Source organism: Balaenoptera acutorostrata, chromosome 8, assembly GCF_949987535.1.
Source record: "Balaenoptera acutorostrata chromosome 8, mBalAcu1.1, whole genome shotgun sequence".
NCBI lineage: Eukaryota > Metazoa > Chordata > Mammalia > Artiodactyla > Balaenopteridae > Balaenoptera > Balaenoptera acutorostrata.
In genome coordinates this window covers 79,646,156-79,664,263 of record NC_080071.1, presented here as the reverse complement: position 1 = coordinate 79,664,263, position 18,108 = coordinate 79,646,156, and the positions used below count along the sequence as shown (strand labels likewise).

The window sequence follows — 18,108 nt, the reverse complement described above, 5'->3', positions numbered from 1 at the left end:
GTAGAAAGGTTATGGTAAAAAAGATAAGGTGCTTTTTTAATAAGCTGCCAACAGACACTGACAGTGGCTGACACACATACCCAGTGCAAACTATCCAAGAAAATAATCCTAATTTGGAAATGAGACATATCATTAAACAGCTAGACTAAAAGTAGAGTGGGATAGAATAATTTTCCGTGACTAATAGGTCATAAACTCACAGACAACTCAATGTACATGAAGTCCATGAAATAAAGAATAACTTTCCATCCTTTTTTTTTTTTTTTTCTAATTCTACCTTAACTTTTAAAATTGTTCCCAATTCTAAAAGTTTAGTTTCCTAGTTTCCACAGCTAACTAGAAGACTCTGGATATTCTGATGGTAAGCTACTAGAGATTAATGATCCACTGGTGCTACCCTTGCTGTGTTTTCTTCTTTACTATGAATCCATAACCCTCTATTGCTATTTTGTTTCATGCAGGACCAACCAAACTTAATTTTTTTTCTAAGAAAAAATAAATATATAAAGAAGACACTGTCAGGCATATATTCACAAGGTCTCAATTTCTTAAAACATAAGTATGGGTATATTTATTTCTCTCAAATGCATACAAGACAATAATTACACAGCAACAAATCTTTTGTTCAACAATGATTTGATTCATAAGCATTTGAATGAAATTTACATAATTTCACATCCATACCCTTGCATGTTTAAATACTGTAAGTAAAAAAGCCCCCCAAATAACCAATTCTTGTATTTCCTATTTATCCCTCTATACATCCAAACTTTAAAAAGTTACAAACTGAACATTATACAGAACATACAAATCATGTTTAAAAACTTGAGGTTTTAAAATCACTGTTCCCCGAAGATGATTCAAAAACGTCCTCACGCTGACCAGTGCAGTCCTAGGTGGTAAAGTAACTTGGAGGAGGGGAAGAAAGAAGAGACAGACACAAGTTTGCTGTCTTAATATTTTACTAATCCTGTTAGTTAAAAATGGTGATGTCATGAGAAATAACAGTTTAGGTTTTATATGAGGAATGGAGTCTGCCTCACAGCTTGAGACATGCATTTCAAGTATTTTCCTATTTGATCTGAGCTCCCTGCAGCAAACTGATGCTGAAAGAGAATAATTATTTTCTTCCATACATTCGCTCAATGTCCGCCTGGTAATGTGTTTTAAGCTCTTTGCGTTTCAGCTTGAAGGCATCTGTCACCAGACCAGTTTCAGGGGTCCACGGTTCAGGGCTCAAACGAATTTTTACTGGAATTTCAAACTTTTCCAGACTTGCTGAGACGGTGAAAAAAAATGTAAATGCAAGGTCATGAAAAATATACAATTAAAATTCTTGGCAAATAATTTAACTTCCTCAGCCTTTGAGCACTCAACAAAATGCAAAGCCAACAGCTCATAAATCTCACTTCTAAACAACCTACCCCTCAGAAATACCAGAAGTAAGAAACAGATTATGTATGAGAATTACAATAGCAAAAAACTGCTGAGAAAATCCACATGTCCATCAATAGAAGGAGTTGGATAAATTATGATACAGGCATAAAATGTACACACTTCAGTCACTAAAAATGAGTTAGATCTATCTGGTATGGGTATATAAAGATACCTGCAATACACTGTTAGGTTTAAAAGAAGTTTTGTTTTGTTTTGTTTTGTTTTTTAACACTAAACTTACATGCAACTAAATGTATACGACAAGGATACACACCAAAATAAACCACATACCTCTAGGGGGCTAGGATCCAGGATTAAGGAAAAGGGAATGTCACTTTTTACCTTACACCTACTTGTTTTCTTTGAATTTATTTTAAAAAATCACTTTAGAAACTAAGAAATAACAAACTTTCCACAGAATCTTGTCACTGAGCCACGATATTCGCCACGAGCTCTGAGGAAGGACGTCTGCTCACTACTGTGCTCCGCCCGCACTGCTTGATACCAAGCAGGTCCTCAACAGTGGAAACATGAAGGGGGGCGGGGTGGGGGGAAGACAGGGAAAAGAGATGTAGTTTTGAAGAAACACCTTTCCTTAAAAAGACTGATTTACTTTTCCAGCATTCATTTAACAAATATTTACCAGGAAAAAAATACTGTATAAAGTGCTTTACTAAACATTCTTTTAAAATACAAAAATGAATAGTTTCTGCTCTCAACTGGTATACTATCAGGAAACAGGTAAACACCTAGCCATAATAATGTATATACCTTAAAAGAACTGAATTAAAAGGTATAAGTGCCTTGGGAACAAAAATGATATATTAACTCTAACCTGTAAAAAGAAACAGAAATAACAAAGTTTTATTCTTCAAAGATGAAAAATATGTCAGGAGTGGTTTCTAAGAGGAAAAACCACTATGAGAAAAAGCAGTAAGGCGGGGACCACAGTTCTTAAGGGACAGGAGTCTGACACGACGGAGATGTGGGGAGACTCACAGGCAAGCACTGGAAGCCCACGTTCAGCTGTTAAGTGCTCGGTCGGCACCGCACTCTACGACCTGACTCAACATGACGTTAGTTTAGGTACAGTGATATCATCTAGACCAGGTTTTAGAAAAATGAACACAGCTACAACCAAACGACCAGGTGAAGAAATGGGGACTCTAGGTATAATTATGAGTATTTCTTCCCTATTTTGTTGTGAATCTGCTTGTATATAAGTTAAGCAAATATTTTGGTTTTCTTCCCTCCTATTCTCTTATCATAATATATTAATAAGTTCACTTTATATCACAGTATTTAAGTTACAGGATATCAAAGGAGAAGAGTAAAAAAAAATCAGTCAAGGGGTCTGCATCCACTTCTGGGGAAAAGGTTAAAGTATCTTCAGTTGCACGCAGAACAGGTGTATAATGTTAGGTGACAGTCTGACTTCGTTACTGTCTTTACTTGGAAATTAACTATGGTGTAAGGAAATGTATCTGGGTGCCAAGCTGACACTGGGTGGGCTGTGATAGTTTTATGCAGCATCTGGGCTAGGCTAGAGTTCCCAGTTACTCAATTAAACACTAATCTAGGTGTTGCTTTGCAAGTGGTTTTGTAGATATGACTAAGTCAGCTGAAAGGCCTTGAGAGCAGAGCCGAGGCACCCCAAACAGGCAGCAGTTCTGCCTGTGGACAGGGGCTTTGGCTCGTGCCCAGGAGTTCCACTCCACCTTTTTTTTTTTTTAACAGTCTGCCCTACAGATTTCCAAGTTTGTCTAGCCAGCCCCCAATAATCATGTAAACCAATTCCCTACAATAAGTTTCTTAATATATTTAACTTACTGATTCTGTTTCTGGTGTAAACCTAATATAGATTTTGCTTAAAAATGAAGCTGGATCCCTTCTTCACATCATATATAAAAATTAACCCAAAATGGATTAAGGATCCAAATATAAGGGCTAAAACTATAAAACTCTTAGAAGAAAACAAAGGGCTATTTCTTTGTAACTTGGATTAGGCAACGGTTTCTCAGATGTGACACCAAAAGCACAAGCAACAAAAGAAAAAAATAAACTATCTTATAAAAATTAAAACTGTGGTGATTCAAAGGATACCATCAAGAAAAGTAAAAACACAACCCACAGGATGGGAGAAAATATTTACAAACCACGTATCTGATCATGGATTTACATCTAGAATATATAAAGACTCATACAACTCAATAATAAAAAGACAACCCCACTTAAAACACGGGCAAAGAATCTGAACAGCGATTTCTCCAGAGAAGACATACAATGGCCATAAGTACATGAAAATATGCTCAACATCATAAACCACCATCTGAAATACAAATCAGAGCCACAGTGAGAGGCCACTTCACACCAACCAGGATGGCTAAAATTGAAAGGATGAACAATAACGAGTGCTGGGAAGGATGCGGGGAAACTGGAGCCCTCACACAACACTCGCGGGAATGTAAAACGGTGCCACCATTCTTTAAAACAGTCTGGAAAATATTCAGAAAAATACGCTCTGGAAAATAGCCTGGTAGTTCCTCAAAAGGTTCAACATCAAGTTAGCAGAGGCCCAGCAATTCTCCTCCTAGTTATCTACACAACAGAAATAAATAAGTATATCCACACAAAAGCTTGCATACAAATGTTCACAACAACATTATTCATTAACAGCCAAAAGTGGAAACAGCCCAGGTGTCAACTGATGAATGGATAACCAAATATTACTTGGCAATAAAAGGGAATGAAGTGTTGATACACGCTACGAGAAAACCTGGATGAACCCTACATGCTAAGTGAAAGAAACCAGTCACAAAACCCTATATATTATATGGTTCTACTTATACAAAATCTTCAGAACAGGCAAATCTATAGAAACAGAAAGATCAGTGGCTCCCAAGGACGAGGAGGTCTGAGGTATGGTGGGGAGTGACAGCTAATAGACACGCTCTTTCTTTCTGAGGTGATGACAATGTGCTAAAGCTGATTACGGTAATTGTACAACTCTGCGAATATACTAAAGAACTATGTAATTGTATATACTAAATGGGCAAGTTGTTTGGTATGTGAATTTTAATATATCTCAGAGCTGTTAACATATACATAAAATTTAAAAATAAAGCAAGAAGGCATATAAATTTTAAATTATGCTTAATTATTGTTTCAGTATTCTACCTTACTTAGAAATTATGTAGGTTTCTAATTTCATATCCATTAATTAACTCAATTTAGCATCAGACCAAGGATTTCAAGTTACCTAGAAAAGTTGGAAACTATTTTCAAGCTGACATACTACAAAACACAATTACTGTTGAAGGGTCAAAATGATTTTGTCTGATTAAATGCAATTTACATTTTTCATAATCTTGAATAACACATCTAAGGAGAATAAAAATGCGTACTTGTATTACACATGACACTGATGACTCAGAAGGTACATCTGTTTTTATGAAACCAACAACATTAAACGAAGTCTCTCTGCACTCACCCCTCAACACACACACACACACACACACACACACACACACACACACACACACACACACACAGGGTGGTAGTTCAACCGACTACCAGCACACTAACAGTGTAGCAAAGAGTAGTCCTGGACGGTTCACTGCGGGCTGGGGTGTCCAGGAAGCTAAGCAGGGCCTTGGAAACAGCTGAGAAGAGTGGAGAAAGGGCCAACCCAGAAAACAGAAGCTGCCCAGAAGAGGACATCCTGGAACATGTCCATCAGTGGTGGGCGTGGATGATTTGTGTGTCCCTAAAGGGGCTTCAGTGGGGGACTGATAAGTGCGTTCTTCTCCCTACTAATGGTGGGAAAATATGACTGGTTTCTGAGCAGGAAATGTAACCTAAGCCCTTGTAGCAAAAACAGGATAAGCAAGCTTAAGTAGCCTCTTCCCACCTCAGTTCTCGGAATCAGCCCAACACTCTCTCACCTGAAACAGCAGCTTCCGAGAGCACTTTGAGCACCTCATTCTCCATTTCGCAGCTGTTACACAGCTCCTCCCAGGTCCCTCGAAGTCCCCTCTTTCGTGCTAGTTCCGTTAGCTCCTTTTGATTCGGCACAACAAATCCAATGACATAAGAATGATAACTGAAATGAAGGGCAACTTGGTTAAGGCACCACACGGCGTACACCGCGTTAACTGCGGTTAACTGGCTACGCTGACATTCAGCGATCAGCTCTTCACCATCCCAAGCAACACGCACGAGGGCGTATCTGGTACCGCCAAGCCTGCTGTCTGATTCATAACGCGCTGCGGTGCTCTGGCAGAATTCACTGCTAAATAAACCTGAACCTGACATTGCATGATAAATTTCAACTATGTATACGTATAACTGCTATGAATTATGCTTTTAAAAAAGAAAATTACAAAATCAGAAAATTCATCCTTAAAAAATCAGTAATTCACATCAACAGATTAAACAAAACTGAAAGCTAATGTAGATATGAAACTGTTTCTAAAAAAATTTGGCAACAAATCAAAGTAACGTGATTATACATATTTTCTCCTTTGTTATCATGGGAATTTGTGTTCTAGAGGAACTCTTGAGTGTATGCTCGCTGAAGGCAGCAACCTGAAGAAACGGCAGCAGCATCAGGAGAAGGTCAGTTCTGGTTAATATCACATATGAAAATCCAGAACTGTAGCGTCACTAAAGAAAACACTTCATGACTAACAAAGGGCAGAATCATTTATAAATCAATGTAGTAAATCTTTAAAGTGGGCTGTACCTCAAAGTCTATTTCTAAATTGGTTCTCCTAACACCAGATTTTATCTTTTCATAATAAGCATTATGTCAACTGCTGTAGTAATTAAGGGTCCCAGGCTGGCCACAAAATATCCGATCATTAACCCTGGAGAATGATTGCCACATGCAATACTGGTATGAAAAAATGTAATCAGGGTGCCCATCTGAAATTCCAACACATTTCCCAAGACTGCATTTCTGGGATTTTAACTTTAAACTCTCCTTCCCAGCTGCCTCTATATCATCAGGGGCTCGAGATGCTATGTATTAAGCCACAGCTTAACATGGCTTAAGGGGGAATGGAAGCCCACACCTGGCTAGGGTCCCAAGCAGGCTCAAACTGACAGGGGGCAGTAAGAACTGAGCAGAGCACTGCTCTGACCCCACCCCCGACTTCCTGCTTCACTCGCCTCCCCGCTGGACTGGTTGTGGGACGCCTCCCTGTGCGGAGGGACAGGTGGCTAGGGGTACCAAGGCAGCACGAAGGAGGGTTTTATTTCCTTCCCCTTCCTATCACACAGAACACTGCACTGAGATGGAAAACAGAAAACAGGGACAGAGGAAGAGAAGGAGAGCAGCATCACAAGGAAAGAATCAGCTAGTGGCTGTAATGAGAACAGGCCGCTCCCAGAGACAGTGGATAAGAAGGAAGAGTTCTTGGTATAATTTTACAAAGAAGGCCGGCATAGAAAGGAAATGCCAACAGCACACCAAATGTTTTAAGTAAAAGTAGCATAAATTCTACTTTCTTACCTGTTTGCATATGCACAAATGTTATCTATTAGTGAGAGATTCTTCAAAGCTGCCTCTACTTTCCCGAGAGAAACATATTCTCCTGCCTGTAGTTTTACAAGGTCCTTTTTACGATCTGCGCAAAAACAAGGCCGGGAGGGGGGCACATTGGAGGACAATATTATTATACCTTTAATACATAGAAATATTGGCCATTCCCTAAGTAATCTGCTATCAATTAAGTTCACTATGGTAGTTATGCTAAAATTAAAAACACATATAAAATTAGGCCCTTATTTTTGTACTACTAAATATATTCTTTTAAAGAATTAGCTTCTGATTAAGGGACCCCATCATCAGGGCTTCAGGCATGTTCTGCTAAACAGATTATGTTCCTGGTATACATTAATACCAGAAAGGTCAAGAATATACTCAATGCCATCTGAAAGCTCACGTTCTATCTGAAGAGAGAAGCAGGACGAAAAAACATCACTTTAATACGATACGGTAGTACTAGGTGTTAGGACTCTCCAACCTGCTGATTTTCAAAGAATTCCCGCAAGTGAGGCCTGAGCGGCGTCTTGAGGGAAGACTGAGCCGTAGCCCAGGGAAGAACACTGGCAAAGAAGAGAGCCGTGCCAGCCTGAATCACTGCAGCATACAGGAGGAGGAAAGGGTTTCAGCAGGAAAGCAGCCAGTGAGGTGGGGGTTTAGTTATCACGTGGTGGCAGCGAGAGGGTGCATTCAGCAGGGGTGAGCATAGCAACAGAAAGGAATTTCTTGCAATAGGGTGACAGAAGGTGCAGGCCTGACCTGCGATCACAGAAAGAGGGACAGACAGAAAAGAATGATCTTGAGGCATATTTTTATAAGGTAAAGCAGTGGGCTATGGATCAGATATGGGGAGCTGACTGAAGAGGTTCTCATCTCCTGCCAGTGTCTAGATGGCACGACTGGGATAGAAGTGCCACTAACTGAGAGAAAGCACCTAAGAGGAGAAGCAAGGAAGGGATTTTCACCCACAGGTCCTAGCACTGAGCTGCCAGGCCTTCCTTAGCTCTCACAGGCAAGGGAAGGACATGGTTCCGACAGGAAAAGAGCGCTAGTAACCTCTAGATAGCAAAGAATTCACAAAAATGAATATTCCCTATTAAGAACGGGACTCTTTAAGGATTATCTAGTAGTAATTAAAAATACCACTGCTGTTGAACAGACCTTGAGACCTCATAATATGTCAAGCCTTATAAATTCCACAGAGTCCCTATTGTACATTTTTATATTCCAGGGGTAATGCAGAGACCATACCAACACTACATAAAGATGAATTCTTACACTATTAAACAGCTTCTCTAAATATATAGTCTCTCTTTTGAAAAGCTATTTTGGAAACATCCACTTAAAGAAAAAGAGCATTAGTTCGCTTACCAATAATCTTCAAACAACCATCAGGGTCAAACTCTCCGATATCTCCAGTACACAGCCACCTCTGTCCATTTTCATCTTCAAAAAAATCAGCTTTCGTTTTTGCTTCATTTTTGTAGTATCCCATTGTCACATTTTGGCCACCAATAATAATTTCACCCCTAGGATGTGGTTTATCAGTATTAAAGTATCCACCTAACAAACATAGAATAATTTAGAGTTAATTCAACATTTTTATCCCTGCGTGCATATTTGAAACTATTAGTTTCTAAATAGGGACACCTGATTTTGATCCAGTCAGGGTTTCCCAAAGGAAATACGGCAGGCACTACGAACAAAATTCATCAACATAAAACTAGTTGCAAAGTTTCAGCTGCTTAACCCTAAGCACTTCTGCTTTCAAACTACTATTCCAAGAAAAAAATTAAACTCGAAAATCCAACATCTATTGTATAAAATAATTACATATGGATGACACAGGTCAATTCCTTTAAGGATTCTGTAGAGATTCTTAAATATCATACTAATAACTGATAAAAGTGTTAAATCGTGCATTTTGAGAATAAATCTCTGTATAAAATCAAATTACTATATATTTAGAAGATTTATTCCTTACAGATAATTTCAGAATGGTTCCAAGTTTAAGCTTATTAAACATTTTCACTAGTTCTGCTAAAAGATAGCTGAAAAATGACACCCAAGCCTTAGAATCTCTTTGCATAAAAGGTGCACCCAAACAAATCATAGATAATATGTACATGTTAATAGGGTCATATAAAATTTTTAAAAAGTAACTAGTATTTAAATGGCATGAGCAATAGATTTTCATGTAATTATAGTAAAAATTTCCTTCTGATAATTTTGGGTTGAAGCCCTCGGAGAAGAGAAAGAAAAAAGAAAAAACAGGTAAAAATCTTCAGTTTCACAGAATGAATTATATGATTTTGTTTCTACAAAATATGATCATTTGTAATTTATGGGCATTATTTATTTAGCACATTTCTCAAGTTTTTCCCATAATTCTTATTTGCATTTATGTAATAAAATAAGCAAATAAAAACAATTATAATTCTTCGAAATCATCTTTGAAATAAGCAAAATAAATGCATTCATATAGCTCTAGATAAAATATTTCTATTATAAAGGACAAAAGTGAGCACTTGTGGGTGATTTTACACTCTAAAGTAAGGAAGGAAATGAAGCACAATTCTAAAGTTTAATATTATACAAATTAATGCTCTGTGGTTAAAAGAGGTTATTACCTTCCTCCCAGTTCTTTAATTTGATTTCACAGCAAACTAACGGTGCTCCCACTCTGCCAGTATTGTAGTCCCACACTAAAATGCAAATAAGAAAAAGTATTTGATTACAGTAGTTAATAAATTGCTTCATTTTTTTAAACTACAAAAAACCAGTGATTTATCCCAAACCTTAGATATCCCCAGAGAACCCTTAAATGCAGAAGTAGCACATTGGTGAAGCAAGCTGTGTAGCCCATACTGAAGTGTTTTGGTTTTTTTTTTTTTTTATCCGAACTGGTTATAGACATTTAAAAATCAAAACATTTTACAAAAGAGTATGGAATCTCCAAGAACAATGGGCCCACATTTCCAGCACAGCAACAACTGTAGCCCCTATCAGACGAAGCAGGCCTGCTCCAGTTTCCCCAGATCCCTTACCATCACATTTTCTTACACCAGGGCCCACACTTCACGCATTTAAGTAGCTGCCTGGCTCATGAGTTTGTCTTCTCTATCTTAAAGGATAAAGGAACACAATGGTTTACACCTATTCCACTTTCTTACTAGACTTAACAGCTCTGCAGTACAAACAACCTCTCCCATCTTCTCCCATGTACCACTATTTCAAACTGAGATCTCTGAAGCTTCCCTCACATCAGCTTATACTATCACACCCTATTTTTTCATAAACTCATATAATAAGAGTTCAGAGATCACGCTGGAGATTAAGATTGTTAACTTTCAAGGATCTGGGAAAGAACCCACCACTATTACGAACTACTACTGCATTATGTTTCCTCTTCAAAGAGCATTCAAATATCAGAAATGAAAGGTTGATATTTAATACTTTACAGACTTATTTACAACATAAACCGTAACTGATTAATCACACATCCAATGGAAACCTTAAAAATGGAAGAAATTAAGGCTCTTCAGGAACCGTATATGCATGTTTTTAAGATTGCTTGTCTATTTTGTGCAAAACAAGACTTAGAAGCAGCTTCCAAAAATATATAAAATACAGAGAACGTAACTGAAAACTGGTAAATACAGAAGTAATGCAGGATAAACCTGGCATAAGAATGGTGCACAAAAGAGCTCAAGGTAAATAAGGGAAAATGAAAAGTGAAGAGGTTTAGTGTCTATCAGTATCTAGAAAATACAAAGGAGAAGCATAGTTTTATCTAGGACTGGAGAACAAAGTAACTTTCTTCCACAAAAGGGCATATGAGGCACTAGGGGAGTCATCTGGGCACCGCTCAGGTAATGGACTGCCCCCTCAACCTCGTCACCATGATAAACTCCGGAAATCAGATTCTCTAGACCGGAATCTAGTTCCTCGTTGCACTTAACACAGACCACCCACCCCAATAAATATTTCTCAATTTGAGCCTTAATAAACATACCTAAACAACCAGAAAATACACATTAATTTTTCTACATAAAAAGAAATTTAAAAACTGATATAAGATGATAAATGTAAACAATACAGCCAATGCTTGTGACGAAAACTTCTTTTCTAGAAAGCTAAGGAGTTTTTAATACTACATATCATAGTTTTAACTCGAAAACTCCTCTAGATGAATTATTGACAATTAGATACACCTAATACATTCTAAAAACTGATATCAATAATCACACTACTTAGGATTTACACAAATATTTTAACTGCTCTTCTATATATCTGCAAAAAACAACCCATACTAAAAAGTGCCTGGAGTTGCACCCCAGCCTCTGTTGGACACACCACTTTGTAGATAACACTAACCTTCTGTAATTGTTCCAGCCCCGCAAGATTCAGTGAGTCCATATCCCTGACCGACAGGACAGCAAAAACAGATGTTCATGAATCTCTGTGTGGTTGCAGAAAGTGGAGCACCTCCACACAAGAGAAGCCGAATATTTCCACCTAGCAAGCTCCGAACTTTCCGGAAAATAAAGCTAAAAAAAAAAAAAAAAAATCAATCAGATAATCACAGAATTTTAAAGCTGAATGGGATTTTCCAAATCATTTAGACTAATCTTCCAATTCTGATACACAGGTACACCGTGAAGATATTTAGAGTTCAGTTCCAGAGCACCGCAATACAGTGAATATTGCAATAGTCATGTGAATTTTTTGGTCTCCTGGTGCATACAAAAATTATGTTTATACTATACTATAGTCTATTAAGTTTACAATAGCATTACGTCTAAAAAGCAATGTACGTACCTTAATTAAAAAATACTTTATGTTAACAAATGCTAACCATCTGACAATACAGGGTTGCCACAAACCTTCCACTTGTAAAAACACAGTAACTGTGAAACGCAATAAAGCAAAGTGCAATAAAACGAGGTACACCTATATGAGATGTTGAGATTAAGTATCTTATCCAAGGCCACAAAGCCAATTTAAGAGACTCTCTTGACCCACTACTTAAATCTAAATGTTTATTCAACCAAGTTTATTCAACCAAGAACATGTGATTTTCTCTTGAGAACTTCAAGTAATATTTGAATTCAAAATTGTCACGTTTAATTTTATATAGTAATGGAAAACCCGTGCTTATGGCCAGAGCAATTAGTTTTATATCATTATATAATACATATTATATTAATACTGAATAATCCTATTGTATCTTCATAAAATTTAATATGAAAAGTAAATTATTTTTTTGCTTTCGCTTACTTCATTAGAAATGTATACGTATTTGTATACAGCAATTTAACTCTTTAAAATTTCACTAATTCAAGTTGAAGTATCTGGTAAATTAAAAAAAGAAACAATTCAAACATCTAATTGAAATGTTTCTGAAAATACACTAATTAAAAAGATTGCTTACCACCTAGATGAAAAGGGGGGAAGGGTTTTGTTTTGTATTTTAATAACTTTGAAAAAAGACCAAGAGGCAATCATTAAAAAATACATATATCTATCTATCTATCTATCTATCTATATATATATATATATATATGTAAATAGGCTTTACAAAGCAATTCTGTATCTCACTGGAGATATAAGTAAAAGGCAGGAAAAAAATTATAAAGTTTTAAATAATGTGAAACACATCTGAAAACTACATTAACATTCCCATAAAAAATAATTTGAATGTCGTACTTTTATTTTCTAATTTCTAAACTATTTTATAGTTAATTCTACTTATTCTATTAGTGCCATGGCGGGGAGGGGGGACAGGTGTGTGGTAAAACTCATTTAACACTTTAAACACAAAACATTTAATCATATTTGGTTGCCATTTTATATTCATATTGAAATAGATATAAAAGCAAAGAGAAACTACTTCTCAAAATAATTAAAATCATATAAGTGTCCACAGGAGACATAAGCACACCTTTAACACAGTAAAATTTTTAGTGAAAATTTTTTTCGAATAACATTGCAATCTTTTTTAATTGCTCATATTCTTATGCAAGATGGATTTTTTTTAGTCCCTTTGACTTTTTAAGATAATTTTTTCTTATAACTATCTCAATTAATTGGACTATTAATGTGAATAAAATGATCAAATTATCAAGGAGAGGGAGAGCCTTTACTTACCTATCACACAGCGGAGTACCATGCCCTTTTGAAATCTGTTCCATTTTGTAATTATAGGCAAGAATAAACAGAGTGCGTTGAAAATTACTCATTTCATTCACTTTATTCATGACATTTTTGTAGATCCGATCCATGATTTCCTAGATGTATAAAAATGAGTTAATACAGTCAATAATGCTATCAGCTACCTTATATAAAATCTTAACATCAGATTACTATTTCCATCAATAGAGGCATTTTAAAAGACACATTCTGTCAAGAATAAACTTTTAAAATAGAGCCACAATTTGTTTAAAAATGAGATTTCTGTAATGTTTAATAGATGCTCATGAGTAGTAAAAAAAAGAAAAGGGGGGGCAGGGAGATATTAAAAACCTTAGGGCAGTAATATGCCATTATTGATTCTTTATACTGCTTTGCTCTTATTTATTCTGAACTAAAAACTAAACTCACTAAATAAATGAACAACTATATAAAATTAAGAGAATTTTAAAAACCATTCTATCTTATAAAGATATAAAGTACTACATTCTTTGCTCACAAAAAGACCATGGGGTTATTTTGGTTGTTTGTTTGATTTTTAATGCTGCACCCATGAAAAATTTCCTTGTCTGCACTGTGTTTTGCTTGCTATGCCTATTCCTATGACGTATACTTTAATGACTTGAAATAGTTTCTCTCTACAATTTTAAATTGTATTTAATATTTATGTGAACCAAAAATTTAAAGAAATATAGTACTAAGGAAACTACATACCTAATGAAACTCCAAAATTACTGGTCATTTATATTTGACTTTGGAATAACTACGTAATTATGCTTGAATGTGAACACTCAGTATCCAATTATAATTCCCAACACTTGCAAACAAAATCAGAAAGCCTCGTAAAATTTACATTAAGGGAGCAGAAAATCATTGCTATCCCATTTCTACTGCTCTTATTCCCAGGCCCCTCCCTATGCCTGGTATTAAATTAAGATGCACAGTGCTGCTAGGGTAATTCAAAGTTGCACCAACTTCTCTGTCCCTTTTTTTTGGTGTCTAGGCCAGACTCTCCCCAAGGACTCGGGAGATATGATTTGCTTAGAAGGAGGTGATCTCAAACTTTTTCTCCTATCTCCTGCTGGGCTTCAGGTTTCTACCAATAGCAAACAGATATCACAAAAATGATTTGAGCAAGAAGCTATTTAGGGAAAGGCACTGATAATATATCGAAGCTGAAACTAAGTTGATTGTTTAATAAACAAGAAAAAAAAAGATAAAACAAGATCAAATAAATACTGTAGAGCTCAAGGTAACATAGATAATGAATAAGGAATAAATCCTACATAAACTACTTTGTCAACAATATCTTTTCTACTAGCATTTACTTTCTGTAGATGCTTTTTTAGCAGGCAATGTTGATTAATGGTCAATTCTTACCGGGACAGCTGCCATCAGTGTTGGTTTCAATATGGATGTATCTCCTTTGCTTCCTTTTTTTATTTTTGAAGACTACAGAGAGAAAAAGTTATCTATGTAAAGTGATCCTTATTTTAAAAATTCAATGAAACTCTTAAAAAAACACATTACAAATTCATCATTTTAATTCACTTATATTCTAAATAGCACTTAAAAGGCAAGTTCCTTTAGAATGATTAACTGTCAGCCTTACAGTATACTGTCATACTGAATGAAAATTGTGTTAAAGGTAATTATGATTTTTTTAGTATCTCAAATCACAGAATTTAATTTACCTGATCTGCTAAAGTCTGTGGTGAAGAGTAGCCAATGCAGCATCCATGAGAAAGACAAACAAGCTCGGCACTTAATTCTAACACATGGGCCAGAGGCAGATATCCGATGTAAACATCTTTCTCCCTAAAAGCAAAGGGAGATACAGGAAGCAACAGTCAGGCGCTGTTTCTGTGAAAATGGGAGCGAGCTTTACCCTCAGGGCTCAGTCTGGGCTCTCTGTGTGTGCATGCGCGTGCGTGCCTATGTGTGTGAGAAGAGAGACAGACAGACAGACAGAGACAGACACTGAGGGTGTCAGGGAAAAGAACTATAGTACAGCTCAACCTAAAGCTGAGGAGGCAGACACTCCAAGGAAGTGGCTCCTGTTTCCAGGTCCTCCTGGAAGGCACTCACTAACTGTGAGTGCTGCAGAAGCAAAGTGCCAGGACAGAAGAAATACGGGCTTGGAGGGGGGAAAAAGAAAATGAGGGTTCTTTTGAAGGACAGAAGAAATTCCCCCAAGGAGGAAATGGTCTTTAAAGCTAATGGGCTATCAAACAGGAGAGTTCAAATAGGATCCACAACCGTCTGTCAGGAATCTCAGGATGAGATTCTTGTTCTAAGAGTTAAATTGTACCTTACGTAATAAAATGTATATGTATACATATCCATATATTTCAAGAACTGCTCCCATTCCCAGAAGGAATTAGTTGCTCTTAGTTTTTTTTCTGAAAGTTATGCACACACAAGAAAAATTTCTCTCTCCATTCCTAAATTCAATTCCACAGTAACATGTGTGTGTATAATTTCTGTGCATAAAGGCAACAAAAATATCCAACCACTGCGCTAGATCAGTCATCACAATATTGATTCCATCTCTGGGAATGCTAGCTTTACCACCCCTAAAATTCGCTCCCGTCTGGTTTCCTCCATTGGTCTCTTTCCCATCCCAGTATACCCACTCTCCCCCAATACTACTGGAATGTGTCTTAAAAAGAAAAATCAGAGACTGAATACAGAAGCTCAATAAGCATTTATTGGATATATTATTTGTTCACTTGAATTATAATATTTAGGTATAAAAATGACTATGAAGGTAACAACAGCAACTGATTAAAATAATTTAAAGGACATTTAAGTCAGTTAAAGTTTGCACTTTTAAAGTAACAAGTAAATATTAACAATGATGTCTATCAACTATACTTTAAAACCCCCAACTATAACTATTTTGTAATTTTCATGTCCTTTTCTTGAAGAAATACCTACTGTAAACAGACTCTGAAGGACTAATTTAACCGTATACTAATAAATGACACAAACATTAATGTAACAACAGACATAAATACTGGGCTAACCCAAATTTATTTACTATGACATACCCCAGTTCTGGAATCCTTTCCGCCATCCCAGTTATACCAGCAATAAGGTTACTATGGGAGATCATGACCCCCTTTGGAAGTCCTGTGGATCCACTTGTGTACATGATTACTGCAATATCTGAGGGCACTGGTTTGCTATGAGGTTTGTTTTCTGTATTGGAGAAGAAAAAACACACATACTTCTGAGAAATTTAGCTGTATCACCAACTTTTTCATAATCATCTATTTGTCTAACTGAGTTAACAACTATTAATTGGGTTCATACAAGCTCAACAAAACAGATCAAGTCCCTGCACATAAGAGACATATGCTATTGGGACAGACATAAACAAATCTATGTTAGAAGAGCTATGAAGAAAAATAAAGCAGGGCAAGGTGAGAAGATGTTAGGAAAAGTGGCAGGAAATGAAGATGAAGTAGCCGCCAGCACCGTATCATGCAGCCTCAGAGGCCATGCGAAGGACTTTGGATTTCACCCTGGGTGGAAAGCAATGTTACTTTGAACAGAGGCTTGTCATCACCTGTGACAAGGACCACTTTAGCTACTGTGTGGCTACCTAACTAAAGGAAAGGAAGGAGGTATAGGGAGACAAAAGGCTATTCCAGCAACTCAACTAAGAAATAAGGGTGGTTAGACTAGGGTACCTAGACGTTTGCTAAAAAATGTTCTCTGCTTCAGAGCGGTGAAGTTACTAACATGGCGATACTCGGAATCCTGGATTAAAAGACAATGTCCCTCATTTGCACAAGCCTAAGAACAGCAGCCAACATCCTACAGAGGTGACACAGTAAGAAAGACTAAGAGAAGTAGGCCACGGATAGCACTGGTGATCTGCCGGAATTAATCTTGGAACTACCCTCGATGTGGTCTTCTTAAATAAATGAGGAAAACATTTTAAACATGTTCCCAAGTGAACTCTTTCTCTCCTACCTGTCAAGATATACTTCTTGACAATGGTTATCATTCAAGTTCTTGCTTCCTAATCCGCCATTCACTCCTTCATCCCATGGCACTGTTCTCCTCTGCCACCAGCACTTAGAAGCTGCTCTCTCTGAAGCGACACTGGCTAAGAAGTCCAATGGTGCTTCTGCAATCCCTGCATCATCGGCCTCCTGCAGTGCACCTGGTCCTGCTGAAGACTCCTGCCTCACTGAGGGGCTCCTTTCACTCAGCTCCCACGAACCACACGCTGCGTGTCTTCTTCCTCCTTCTCTGACCAATTCTTGGTGGCCTTTGGAGGTACCATTCTCTGTGGGTGACCTCACCTACTCTCACAGCTTCAATTAAAATCTGTCTCTAGCTTCTAAATCCTTTAACTCCAAATTAAACTCCAGCGTACTAGATTTGTATAGGCCACTCCCCACTACAAAGCTACATTTGAATGTCTCACCAGCACGTAAATTCAACATGTCCAAAATTAACCTCAGCATAACCCCATTCCCAAGCTGAGTGAATGTTTACATCTAATTCATCACTATGTTTCCAACTATAAAGGAAGTACAGTCCCACCATCCTAACAGCTTTTGTGATATCCTTAAACATCAATATATTCTCTAACATTTTCTGACACTTATTTGAGAGTGGGAATTCCCAGTTACCATGCCTGTGTGTGCTAGTTGGAGGACAGAAAGATGTCCCCTTCTGGAAACAACACAGCTGGAGCAGAAAGTAAAAGGAGGGATGCAGGTTTAGACACTTTACATATCTGTTAATACTTACAGATAATTCACATAGGGCAAGTTTAATGGCATTATTTGTTTAGACAAATAATGGCATTATTTGTTATTTGGTTTAAAGACTAACTTTAAACCAAAGAGAAAAAGGGAAACGGGAAAACTGTATAATGTAAAAAGTATTTTAAATTAACTTCAAACAAA

At 36.9% G+C, this 18,108-nt stretch overlaps 1 protein-coding gene across 3 annotated transcripts in view; it reads right to left on the bottom strand.

Moving 5' to 3' along the window:
• Positions 1-544: 544 nt before the first annotated feature.
• The window catches only part of ACSL3 (acyl-CoA synthetase long chain family member 3), an 80,921-nt gene continuing 63,357 nt past the window's right edge, over positions 545-18,108 (bottom strand). For 2 of the 3 annotated variants that reach the window (XM_057551399.1, XM_057551398.1), the window contains 10 exons: positions 16,231-16,381; positions 14,872-14,995; positions 14,558-14,629; positions 13,136-13,275; positions 11,363-11,535; positions 9,616-9,690; positions 8,357-8,548; positions 6,953-7,067; positions 5,382-5,539; positions 545-1,278 (listed from right to left, as the gene is read on the bottom strand). In XM_057551399.1, coding sequence (XP_057407382.1) covers positions 1,121-1,278; positions 5,382-5,539; positions 6,953-7,067; positions 8,357-8,548; positions 9,616-9,690; positions 11,363-11,535; positions 13,136-13,275; positions 14,558-14,629; positions 14,872-14,995; positions 16,231-16,381 — 1,358 coding nt within the window. In that variant the 3' untranslated portion in view covers positions 545-1,120. The other variant, XM_057551400.1, reaches the window with a different exon arrangement.